At 37.1% G+C, this 12,318-nt stretch overlaps 1 protein-coding gene across 2 annotated transcripts in view; it reads left to right on the top strand.

Moving 5' to 3' along the window:
* The window catches only part of LOC127841766 (kinesin-like protein KIF11), a 66,618-nt gene extending 55,241 nt beyond the window's left edge, over window positions 1-11,377 (top strand). Inside the window, exons 16-23 of one of the 2 annotated variants that reach the window (XM_052370818.1) lie at window positions 297-464; window positions 1,525-1,602; window positions 1,998-2,159; window positions 2,997-3,176; window positions 3,835-4,057; window positions 6,092-6,249; window positions 8,396-8,536; window positions 9,172-11,377. In XM_052370818.1, the coding sequence (XP_052226778.1) occupies window positions 297-464; window positions 1,525-1,602; window positions 1,998-2,159; window positions 2,997-3,176; window positions 3,835-4,057; window positions 6,092-6,249; window positions 8,396-8,536; window positions 9,172-9,321 (1,260 nt within the window). In that variant the 3' untranslated portion in view covers window positions 9,322-11,377. The remainder of the gene's footprint in view (window positions 1-296; window positions 465-1,524; window positions 1,603-1,997; window positions 2,160-2,996; window positions 3,177-3,834; window positions 4,058-6,091; window positions 6,250-8,395; window positions 8,537-9,171) is intronic. The other variant, XM_052370819.1, reaches the window with a different exon arrangement.
* Window positions 11,378-12,318: the final 941 nt, after the last annotated feature.

Genomic DNA, 12,318 nt, shown 5'->3' on the forward strand with positions numbered 1-12,318 from the left:
AAATAGATTTGAGCTGCAGTCTGGGAAAATGGGACCTAATGCTTGTGCGTAAAGAGCCTACCAGATTAGCCTGTGCAGTCAGCATAGGCTAATCAAACACGACACTTTCCGCTTTTATGGATTTTTTTTCAAGCAAGTCTTTTATAAACAAAATTCCGAACTAGACATAATGTGTCATCTCTGATTAGCTTGTGTGGACCGCACAGGCTAATTTGTGACACACATGCATTAAGCCCTTTATTCCCAGAGCATGGCTCAGTAAAACTTATTCCATGTTTGTCTCTTGCTGCCTTCAGAGGGAGGCTGAGGAGGTGCGACAGCGTGCGTGGGCTGAGAGGCTAACACAGAGCCTGTGCCATCTGGTCTCCAGCGTGCAGGAGCACACCCGCCAACAGGGGCAGCTGATCGGGGACCTGCATGTCACCATAGAAACACTAACTCAAGCGTACAACAGCAGGCATAAGGTGGGTTGGTAGGTGTTGGTGGTTGTGGGGCGGTTATTCATTTAATAAATAATGCATTGATGGATTCCTTTTTAATATTTGTATTATCTATAATTTTAAATATCTGAAAATGTGTGTCATGATTTATCTACGAATTTTGAAATAATTTTGTACTTTGTGCATTTTGAAATAATTATGTGCTCTTTGCATGTAAGGCGCTGAGTTTGTTATCCCCCGCCAGAGGCGGAGGGATATTGTTTTGGCGTTATCCGTCCGTCCGGCTGTCCGTCCGTCCGGCACTTTTGTGTCCGGAGCCATATCTTGAAAGTTCTTTGGTGGATTTCATTTAAACTTGGTATGAGTATATATATGCATAAGAGGATGATGCATGCCAAATGGCATTGTACACCATCTGCGAAAAACAGACTTATGGCCCTTTGTATCTTGAAAAAAATGCTTTTTAGTGTCCGGAGCCATATCTTGGAAGTTCTTTGGCGGATTTCATTGAAACTTGGTATGAGTATATATATGCATAAGAGGATGATGCATGCCAAATGGCATTGTACACCATCTGTTAAAAATAGACTTATGGCCCTTTGTATCTTGAAAAAATGCTTTTTACTATAGGCACTTTTGTGTCCGGAGCCATATCTTGGAAGTGCTTTGGCGGATTTCATTTAAACTTGGTATGAGTATATATATATGCATAAGAGGATGATGCACGCCAAATGGCATTGTACACCATCTGTTAAAAACAGACCTATGGCCCTCTGTATCTTGAAAAAATGCTTTTTACTATAGGCATTTTTGTGTCCGGAGCCATATCTTGGAAGCGCTTTGGCGGATTTCTTTGAAACTTGGTATGAATATATTCCCGCGCCAGAGGCGGAGGGATATTGTTTTGGCGTTGTCCGTCCGTTATGTTCATCAGTCCAATTTGCACCCATCCTCAAACAAAGCATATGTTGCGGGGGATACCTTGGGCCTTTCAGGCCCTCTTGTTTTAATAAAACGACAAATTGTTTTGGACATTTTGTATCTGATGCTTTGAAATTAACTGACAAGAGTTTCTTTGTGACAGTGTATACAAGATAAGCTACAGGAGCTGGTGCAGATGACCACAGACAACCAGGCAGTCGTCTCACAAATCTCACAACAGGTAGGATGGGCTAAAAGTTTGTGTATCCAATTCTAGTACAGGTACTGGTGTCAATCCCAATGTAGCGAGAAAACATGCCGAGCATTCCATTTTCCCATTTTAAATCTAGAACTACCAATCATAAGATGATTTCTTTACTGTGTAAAAATCAGATTTAAGAATGTTAATTCCTTAAAAAAAAAAAATAAAAAAAAAATTGGTGAAAGCATTCACATTGAGTATATACTTTAGACATTTTTATGAATACTTTGATCTGGCATTTTCATTTGAAAAATAAATAAATTATATTCTAGTCAGTCATTGGTAGAAAATCATTGGAACAGAGTCCTCAGCGTAGCCATTTATATAAATATTGATCCGGCAAGATCATTTTCAACAAACGATTGATATTGTAGTCGGTGAGTGTAACCAGTCACATGAGAAACGAGATGGAGGGTCACCTGGCTGGCATGCAGCAGTTAAGGGACACGGTCGAGGCAGAGAACCAGACGGAGGTGGCTGATATAGTGCAGCTAAAGACAAACCACTGCGCAGCCACTAGTGGGCACATACAGCAGGTGTGTTCTTTATTGGGACTTTCCTTAGCTTATGTTTACTAAGATCATTAGTTGAATGTCAGTGACAATTTGTGATGAGATGTTTGTATTTTCAATGTTTTCCCTTTACAAATGGTTGATATAATTAACATAATCACAGCTGTCACAGAAACTATTGAAATGAAATGAATTTAGAAACTTTCCATATGAGACACGTGCTGCGAAAATGGGTCTTGCATGATATGCAGCCACAATAGCTCCAGACCAGCATGTGCATATTTAGTCTGTCTGGTCAGGAGCTTCCCTTCCTGCTATAAAGATGTGCTAAGTTTATGGTCTCAAAAGCTGGCAGAGTAGTTCCTGACTAGACTGGGCATGCGCAGTCTGATAAACGCAGTCTGATAGGGATTTATACAAGCTGCATATGGCATAAGACCCTTTTTTTGCATGACACAGCTTATGATTTCTCAGGCTTTGTGCAGGTTGATCCCCTTCCCATTATGTCTTAAGATCACTTTCATTCACAATTTCAAAGTTTTTAATTAATTTTTTTTTTTTTATTGCTTATTGAAAACAAAGATACAGTCTAGATAACAACACAGGGTTGCTATGTGTGTATAATAGTAAAATACCATCTTTAGAAAATTTGACTGGGTTAGTTAATAGGGACAAGGCACACTCATTTGAAAGATTTTCTTACCAACACCAGTTATCTGATCTTAAGAAAATTGCAGTGGAGTTTTTCTTTACATACCTATGGTAAATATTCTATGTATACAATGGAAATGAAACAAATAAATAATTGTCCTGATATGGATACAAAAAGAAATTACTAACTCTCTGTCATTGTCATTCTAGGTCCAGACCACATCGAAGAATGCCCACGCCCTGTGCAGCGCAGTGCACTCGGATGTCCAGGAGAGGGTTTCCAAGTCCAGGGCAGCCCTGGAGAAGTATTCACAGGAAACAGCCACCACCTGCACCCAGCAGATCACCACCTTCAACACACAGCTAAACACGCACCATTCAAAGACAGATGTGAGTGCAATGATTACCATCCATGTTTTACCCAGCACCTGTTTTATAACATGAGTGTCATATCTTTTCTTCAAATTACCTTGTTTCATTGTCAGTTTTATGCTGTGGACATAGGTTGCCATGGCATTATTATGAATCAAAAAACATACATGGTGCTGCTGAGAAGAGACCAGTCTACTGAAATTGTGTAATTAATAAATCGAGGTTATTTCCTAGTCTCTCTCTGGTATTTAAAGTTTTTATATGCCGATCAAAATAAGCAAATATCATTTTGACCAACTTATTTGTTAGGAAAGTGTAAAGTGGGGGGGGACTAAAAAGAGAAATTGCACCTCCTTGCTTTTTTGTTGTAGATCTCTACCTAGTTAATATATGTGCCGCGTTCTGAAAAAACTGGGCAAAATGCGTGTGCGTAAAGTGTAGTCCCATATTAGCCTGTGCAATCCGCACAGGCTAATCAGGGATGACACTTTCAGCTTTTATGACATTTTTTGTTTGAATGAAGTCTCTTCTTAGCAAAAATGGAAATAAGGCAGAAAGTGTTGTCCCTGATAAGCCTGTGCGGACTGCACAGGCAAATCTGAGACGACACTTTAGGCAAATGCATTATGCCCACTTTCCTCAGAAAGGGGCTCATGTTATGTTATTCCAACGTCAGGCCCTGGAGACGTCCATGCAGCTGCAGTGTGACCGGCTTGTGGACACCCTTGACAAACAGGGGGCGGCCTTCGACGAGGAGGTGGACCGGGAGAAGACAACTGTGTCCAGCCTGCGCGACCGCACCCTGGGGTTCTCCAGCGACCTCCTGGCCAGGCTCGAGGATAACAAGGAGCAGATGAGGCGCTACATCAGGCAGGAGATAAGCGAGGATAAGCCCACTGGTAGGTTGAAGGCAGTCAAAGTTGTTGTTGTTTCCAACAAAGTTTATAATACATGTCCAAAAGATTAACTGCTGTGTTTTGAAGAAATTCTATATGAAGTCTACCTTCGCATAAATTCCGTAGAAATAGTCCAATTCTTTACGGAAACATCAAATAACAATTGGCTCTAGTATTTCATCAATGAAATCAGACTGGGGTCTTCAGCCAGAGCTCCAGATAAGGGTCGTATTTTCGTAATTATGAATTATTTTTAAGTCCGTTACGTATTTATTTTAAAATCTTGTCGTACCATTAAAAGTTACAAAATCAAGTTACAAATATTTTTTTTACATCGGTTCGTATCGATTTTTATTGAGTTCTTTTCGCGTATTAAAGATCTTTTCGGTGCTTATATAAAATTGTTATCGGGTTTGTTTAACAAAGCGCATTTTTTTCCAATAAAAGCGGCGTGTACAGTCTATCTGTCAAAAAACGATGGCGGCGCCCAGAGAGCGTCCTAAAAAACTGCAAAGCGGGCAAAAACACGCTTTTAACATATTGTACGCAAAGTGAGCCGAAGTTGAATGTTAAATAAGACATTATAGAAAAGATTTTATACGATGTTGTATGTTTAGTTGCCGAAACAGTCGGAAAAGCTTAAAAAAAACGCGACACAACGGGTCCAAACTTAAACAAAAAACATTGAACGATTGGAAGGGACAATTCCCGTGGCCAATTGTTGAAAAGATTGTAGGGGAGACCGTTTTAATTGTGAAATATGTAAAAATTCATCAAAGGCATGCAATCTAAGCACAGTTTGGGCATATGAAGGTATTTGAAAAATAAAATTGTATAATACTGAATAGACACTGTTGAACTCGTTTAAATTAAGTTGCTAGTATGTTTATTTTGATTTTTTTGATAATAACCATTATTATTTATTTTAAGGTCATTTAGAAAATTTAAGAATTATTTTCCAAAACTTAGTAGTAACTTTAAGAATAAAATTTCAGAGTTAAGAATTATTTTTGAAAATCTGGTAGTAACGTTAAGAATTTCACAAAACCTTATCTGGAGCTCTGCTTTAGCTTAAGACGGAAGTCCCCTTATACAGTCACTGTGAACACTAATGGCACATTTGTTTGGTTGGTAGTACACATTTAGTTTTTGCGGTTGGCGTATCTAACAATAAGCATATACAAAGAGGATAATAGATTGACAGAAATTGAAAATTGTAATAGTATAAAAAATTCTAAAATACTATTATACAGGAGCTTCTGGGGGCCTCTGGCACCCAGCCAAGGTGTCACCCTGGTTGTATAACCTTCCTTACTTTAAGCCATGATTATACGACTGCTTACAAATTCACATTCAAATACATGCGCACCACATCAAAAGTTATCTATGTAATAAAGGTCAATGACATACATATTATTGAGCGTAGTGAAGAGGAAATTAAGAGGAAAATGCCTCTGCTTTTAATATGCAGATATGAGAAGGGCTTTAACATTATACATAGGATTAAAAGCTTATTCATTCATGATGTTTCGCTTTATAGATGGGTTTTTTTCAGGGCAGTTACAGTTTGAGGAATTAAAGACTGGCAGGTGATTTGTTTGCTAACATTTTGAATGACATATAAGAGAAGCAATTGAAATGTTCCGAGGCGTTTCAAAGTGACTCTTGAATACTGTACCTTGGTTCCTTTCTAGCAGTGTTAACATAAGGGACCTTGCATGATATTCACGAGAATGGCATGCAAAATTTAATTTATTGCCGACTGTTCAGATTTGTATAGCTGAAGCCAAACATTCAAAAGAGGACAAATATGAAATGTCAGCAAATTATGGATGTAAAAACATACTTTAATGAATTTCCTGATAAACATTATTACACATTTCTAAAATCCAAATTTTAGCACTGGACCCATAACAAAAACAGCGATGCAAACTGCTAGGCCAAAAGAAATTGTTTAACTGGACCACTACTCAAAGCTGTGAAATTACTTGCTGAGCCTAACGAGGTTGTTTTAGTTATGTATGTTGCCATTTGCAGGACTGACGCCAGTGAGAAGTGACTACCCGCACAAGCGTAACATCCGCCGTATCAGCGACCAACAGAAACTGCTCGAGAGGTTCAGAGCAGAGAACCCTGTGAGTGATATACAGGAGGAACCAGACTCGGACACAGAGCTGGAGAATATGGACACAGCAGTGAGTTTGGCCCTATTCCCCAAGGACAAAAAGCATATCACAAATCATGCAGGATTTCATAAAAATTCTGGATGGAAAGTTTCCAAAAATTAATTTGTGCAAATAAATCTCAACATTTAGTTCATCTCCCATCCAGTTCCGTATGTTGAACCTTAGTTATTGTAATATTGAAAACACTTTTATTCTCAATTTTTAATTATTTGTTAGCAAACAAACAATAACACTAATTTCCCAATTTTAATCAAACAATTTAATGTTTCCCAATCCGAATGGAATCTACCCAATGCACAAAAGTATTAAAAACCCTGGCATGTTTGAAGTATGAAGTAGTTTTGTGAGTGTTATAAGCAAAAAACCAGAAACCTCACAACTGCACATTTTGGATACAGATCAGTATTTATTGATGCAGGTATTTAACATCAGATTGATAAAGGCAGATCAAGTCCTGGCATTTTTTGCACCTTAACACTGTAGATTTACTGGAAACCAGGTGTTCTGTGTGACAGTTTATCCTATCAATATTTTGCAGTCACACATAACATTACATTATTAACAGTCTTCTTTTAACTCATTTTTTTTATGTCCACCACCACTATAGTGGGGGACATATTGATTTTGCCCTGTCTGTTGGTTTGTTGCTTTGTTTGTTTGCGCAAACTTTTACATTTGCCATAACTTTTGCAATATTGAGGATAGCAACTTCATATTTGGCATGCATGTGTATCTCATGGAGCTGCACATTTTGAGTTTTGAAAGGTCAAGGTCATCCTTCAAGGTCAAAGGTCAAACATATGGGTCAAAATCTCTCATTTAATATACACTTTTGCAATATTGAAGATAGCAACTTGATATTTGGCATGCATGTGTATCTCAGGGCTTTTTTTCCTGACTTTGTGAAGCGGCCCTGGCCCCGTCACTTTGTAAAAAAAATGAGTCGCGAACTTTTCAAAATTGTGAAAAAAATGATTTGCAAACTTTTCAAAATTGTGAAAAATTGAGTTGGAAACTATTCAAAATTGTGAATAATTGAGTCGCAAACTTCTTACAATTGTGAAAAACCGAGTCGTGAAATTGTTAAAATTGTGAAAAACGGCCAATTTTGTAAAAATTCACGGCCCTGTTAGGTTTGTAAATTGTCCCTATCAAAATTGTGAAATGTCCTTCCCAGGCCACTTGCAAAGAAGGAAAAGAAGCCCTGTATCTCATGGAGCTGCACATTTTGAGTGGTGAAAGGTCAAGATCAAGGTCATCCTTCAAGGTCCAAGGTCAAATATATGGGGACATAGTGTTTCACAAACACATTATGTTTACTATTATTTTGGTAGCTTGTGTATTTTCTTCTCATAATTGTATCTAACAAATCAGAAATCCAATCATTTTACTATACATTTTCATTCCTCATGTTTCACCCTTCAAAAACCATACTTTAAATTTGTATTTCACATTCTGAAAGAAATCTTAAATTGTGGTTTCAGAAACAAGGAAATTAATATGATTAGAATCATTTTCTTAGAATTAAGAATATTAACCATTCTCAAGGAAAATTGGGCATAACAACACTTTCCGTCTAGACCGTATTTTGTTTAGAAAATATTACCTTTAGATTAAAAATTCATAAAACCGTGAAGTGTTGTCCTTTATTTGCCTGCACAGGCTAATCTGGAACTATACTTTGAGCACATGTTTTAAGCCTGGTTTACCCAGAATGCAGCTGATATATTTATCCCTCTCAAGCTATGGTGTGTGGAATAAGTAATATGTGTCAAATCTACTCAACGTTAGTACGTAAAATAATATGAATACAGAATTAGCTTTGGTGAACTCTAACATCCTTTACATGTATGTGATTATAGAGAACGAAAATTGTATTCCCCACTAGTTATTCTTTTTTGTGAAAGTAACTGTTTACACATTTCTAATTTGGCCCATGCTTTGTCTCCATGCATTTAATTCTAATAATATCTTTAGCACCTGGAAAAAAACATTTCAGTAAATTGTATAATTGTGCCTTCTGCCATGTCACATTGTCCGTTAATTATGTTAGTTCGAAATCTGCATGTATGAAATGTCCTGTTCATTTGTCATTCATTTGTCTCATACCTCACCCGTTCATTCCATCCTCATCACCGTCATGGTCGCCATCTAGAAGAAATGCTCAATCGTCATTCAGGGCCCAGACAACGAACAACTGGATGTGAGTGACAAGAGTGACACGGTCAGTGTTAAGTCTTCCACCTCCGGGTACTCCGAGATCTCCGGTCTGTCGGCCGTCAGTGGAGTCAGCAAGGTGAGACTGGCCGCGTTGTGTTTAACCCTTTCCCCCCATAAAAGCAAAGTGAAAATGGCTTTTGTAACCAGCATAAAACCAGAACAGCCTGCAGTAACTCGCTTGGAATTTATTTTGGAAATAAAGCCTTTAAAACTTGAATTTAGTACGAAAGGTATTTTATTAAATGTTACTTTATTATGGACCACAAATGCGTCAAAAAACAAATCTATGTGGAGGGGGTTCACTTGAAAAGACTTCCTCTGGGAAAACAGGAATTTTCATTTTGTATTAGATTAAAAAATTCACTATCAACGTAAGTTTGTTGTTAGATCTGTCATAAGACAGAATCCAGAGCCTTATTTTTGGAAAACTGGGCTAAATTCATGTGCATAAAGTGTTATCCTAATTTAGCCTGTGCAGCCTGCCCAGGCTAATCGGGGACAGCACTTTCTGATTTTATTGTATAATTTGTTTTAAGGAAGTCTCTTTTGTTGAAAGTATGCTTTGTTTTTTTTTAAACAAACATACACTTTTTGAATGCCGGGCACATATGTTTAATCGCCATGACTGACGCTTTACTTATTTACTCCTTGTAAATTACTATTAAATACAGAAAATAACTAAATTAATTAGTATTTAAATCATTCTTGTAGAGGTCCAACCTCGAGTGCAAAGAGAACGATCGTCAAGGCCGACCAATCGGAAACAAAAAACAAAAGAAGAACTTCATCAATGTCACGCCACGCAAGACTCGCCTACCCCTGCGTCAGGCCAACGAACAGAAGATTGAGGAAGAAAGCTAGAGGATCCTCTGTGTGGGGATTGTGTTCTTATTTCATATTTTAATTGTGTTCTTAACTATAACATCAGATTTTTATGCCCTCCCTTTATGGGATGCATTAAGTATTGCTATTGTCCCTGTGTATGCCGTATGTATGTCTGTAAGGCTCGACATTTGTGTTTTCAAATCTTCTACTCTTAAAGTATTGGGTGGATCTGCTTCAATTTCATAGTTGATTGTGCTTAACATGATGATGATCGTAAAAAAAGATTTGGGCTTCATAAATCTTGGAAGAATTTTGGTTCTTTGTTTTTCCACTTTAAAAGATATAATCCAAAATGTGTGTATTTTCATCTCCTTATAAAATTATGGATTTCTCACTGTAAATTTTCACTATAAATTGTGTACGTGAAGATAAAGATTGGAACTTTGTCTGTGATGAGTTTTGGAAGAATTATGACCCTTTCTCTGCATGTCAACAAGGCAATAATTTGTTCCTAAAATGTTGTATTTCCATCTCTACTTTTACTTCTGGTTGAATGTTTATCAAACGTTCAAAGTTAAATGACCAGAATCTATATATGATTTTAGAGAAAGGATTTGGGCCTGCTTGGGGTTTTGGCTGAATTATGGCCTTATTTATTGTCTTTTTCCACTATAGAATATAATACAGTCTCAACATTTTGTGTTTAAACTCCTGATGATTTGCTTGGCAGATTTCCCTACAATTTTTGCACTGAATAACCTTAATATGTAGATGATTGTAAAGATAGGAAGTTAGGCTTCAAGACGTTTTAGCAGAACTATGGCTTTTTGTCCAACATAGATTATGCTGTGGATTTGGGCATTGGGGCATTAGTCTTTGTGACACATTCTTGTGTCTAAGATATTTGTAAGTTGAAGTTAATGAATCAGTTGGTCAGCCATGATTGGAAAACGTGGATAACTTCATACATTGAATGTTTGCAGAAATAGGGTGAAATTGCAGAAGATTGAAGTTCATTTCATTTAAAAACCTAATATTTATGTGACAATACCTTTCTTCATAAACATGCTGTTGTAAGTTATTATGTCCCCCACCACTATAGTGGGGGACATATTGTTTTTGCCCTGTCTGTTGGTTTGTTGGTTGGTTTGTTTTGGCAAACTTTAACATTTGCCATAACTATTGCACTATTGAAGATAGCAACTTCATATTTGGCATGCATGTGTATCTCATGGAGCTGCACATTTTGAGTGGTGAAAAGTTAAGATCATCCTTCAAGGTCAAATATATGGGTCAAAATTGCTCATTTAATGTACACTTGCAATATTGAAGATAGCAACTTGATATTTGGCATGCATGTGTATCTCATGGAGCTGCACATTTTGAGTGGTGAAAGGTCAAGGTCATTCTTCAAGGTCAAAGGTCAAATATATGGGGACATAGTGTTTCACAAACACGTCGCTAGTTATTGATGTTTCAATGTCTTAATGGAAAAACAGGGCTGATTTTTTTTACCGTACGTGTGTTTTTATCAGTAAGTTTCTGTATATATTTATATGAATGTACACACATATTATTTTTATAATTAATATACATGTTTTTTGGCCGAGAGGGAGTAGTTTATGTGTAAATCATTGCAAAAGCATGTATCAAACTCGAATACTGTTTCATAGTTATTGTATATCTCTCTTTGACAAATCATACTGCATAAACAAAAGTTTAACAAATTGATAATGCGTAGTAGACATTTCGCTGAATACATCTTTGGCAGTTTTGTTATGCATGGATGTTGCTTATGTTTGTATGGAGTATATTGAAATTGGCAAATATTAGCTCATTGCTTACTTTAACATGGACTCATATTTATTCGCAGTATATTTATATGCCCAGAGTAAATGTAATTGAACATGATGAATACTGTGTATTTTTCACTATATGTTCTGTATTTTATGTTAGATTAACATGCATAGTCTATTGAAGTTTTCATCTTCTCTCCTCTATTACTATTTGTATGTCTGTGCTTTAAAGAATCAGTGGTTGAAGAAAAATATTGTCTACCAATTTCTTTCTCGAAATAAAATGTAACACAGTAGTATGTTTGTATCGCCTATTTTTTCAATAGTACAACAACAAGTATTTTTGCAATAAGTAACCAGTAGCACTCTAAAGTTTCAAATACTTTATAACCTGTGTTATGCCAAAAAGGGCCTCATGCAATGTGCGACCAGTGTATTTCCAGACCAGCCTGCGCATTCACACAGTCTGGTCAGGCGCTACCTTGTGCACTATGAGACCATGAAACCTTTTGTCACTTTATAGTAGACAGGTTTTACCTTGCCTCACAGATGCATTATGAACAGAAAGTGCTTCAGAATAGTGTACCCTGTACGCAGTCAGAATATGATAACCTTTTTAAAGTGTGGACAGATAATTGTAATCATCCTTTGGCTGTTTAGTTTTGAACTGATCGGTGATGATTGTATTAATTTTTTCTAGACGGACTATGTTCGTGTGTTTGTCTTCTTCCACTTCCAGCTTGGCCATTTCCGTGTTGTACTTAGTGAGAGAGGATCCAATGGAGTACTTTTCTGACCTATGTACTTGATGTTTCGAAGTACTGCTGTGATGCGAGACAGTTTGTTGGGCGTTGACAAAAATGACAATGAAATATCCATGAGCTTCAAAAAAGAATACATGAATTGCAATAACTATAGAACGAGCGAAATTGCTCTCCTGACACAGACAACCCTTTTAACCCTTTGCATGCTGGGAATTTGTCGTCTGCTGAATTTCTAAAATCAGCATTTTCTTCGATTTTTTTCAAAGAATACTAAAAGAATAGCAAACAGTTTGGATCCAGATGAGACGCCACAGAACGTGGCGTCTCATCTGGATCCAAACTGTTTGAAAAAGGCCTTCAAAATTCGGTTCCAGCACTGATATAGTTAATCGATAATTTGGAAAATACCTGTATTATTAACAGTCCGGTAGCTTTTGAAATCTTCACTTTCAAAAGTCTGCGTGGCTCAGTAG

This window comes from Dreissena polymorpha, chromosome 8 (assembly GCF_020536995.1).
Source record: "Dreissena polymorpha isolate Duluth1 chromosome 8, UMN_Dpol_1.0, whole genome shotgun sequence".
Classification (NCBI taxonomy): Eukaryota; Metazoa; Mollusca; class Bivalvia; order Myida; family Dreissenidae; genus Dreissena; species Dreissena polymorpha.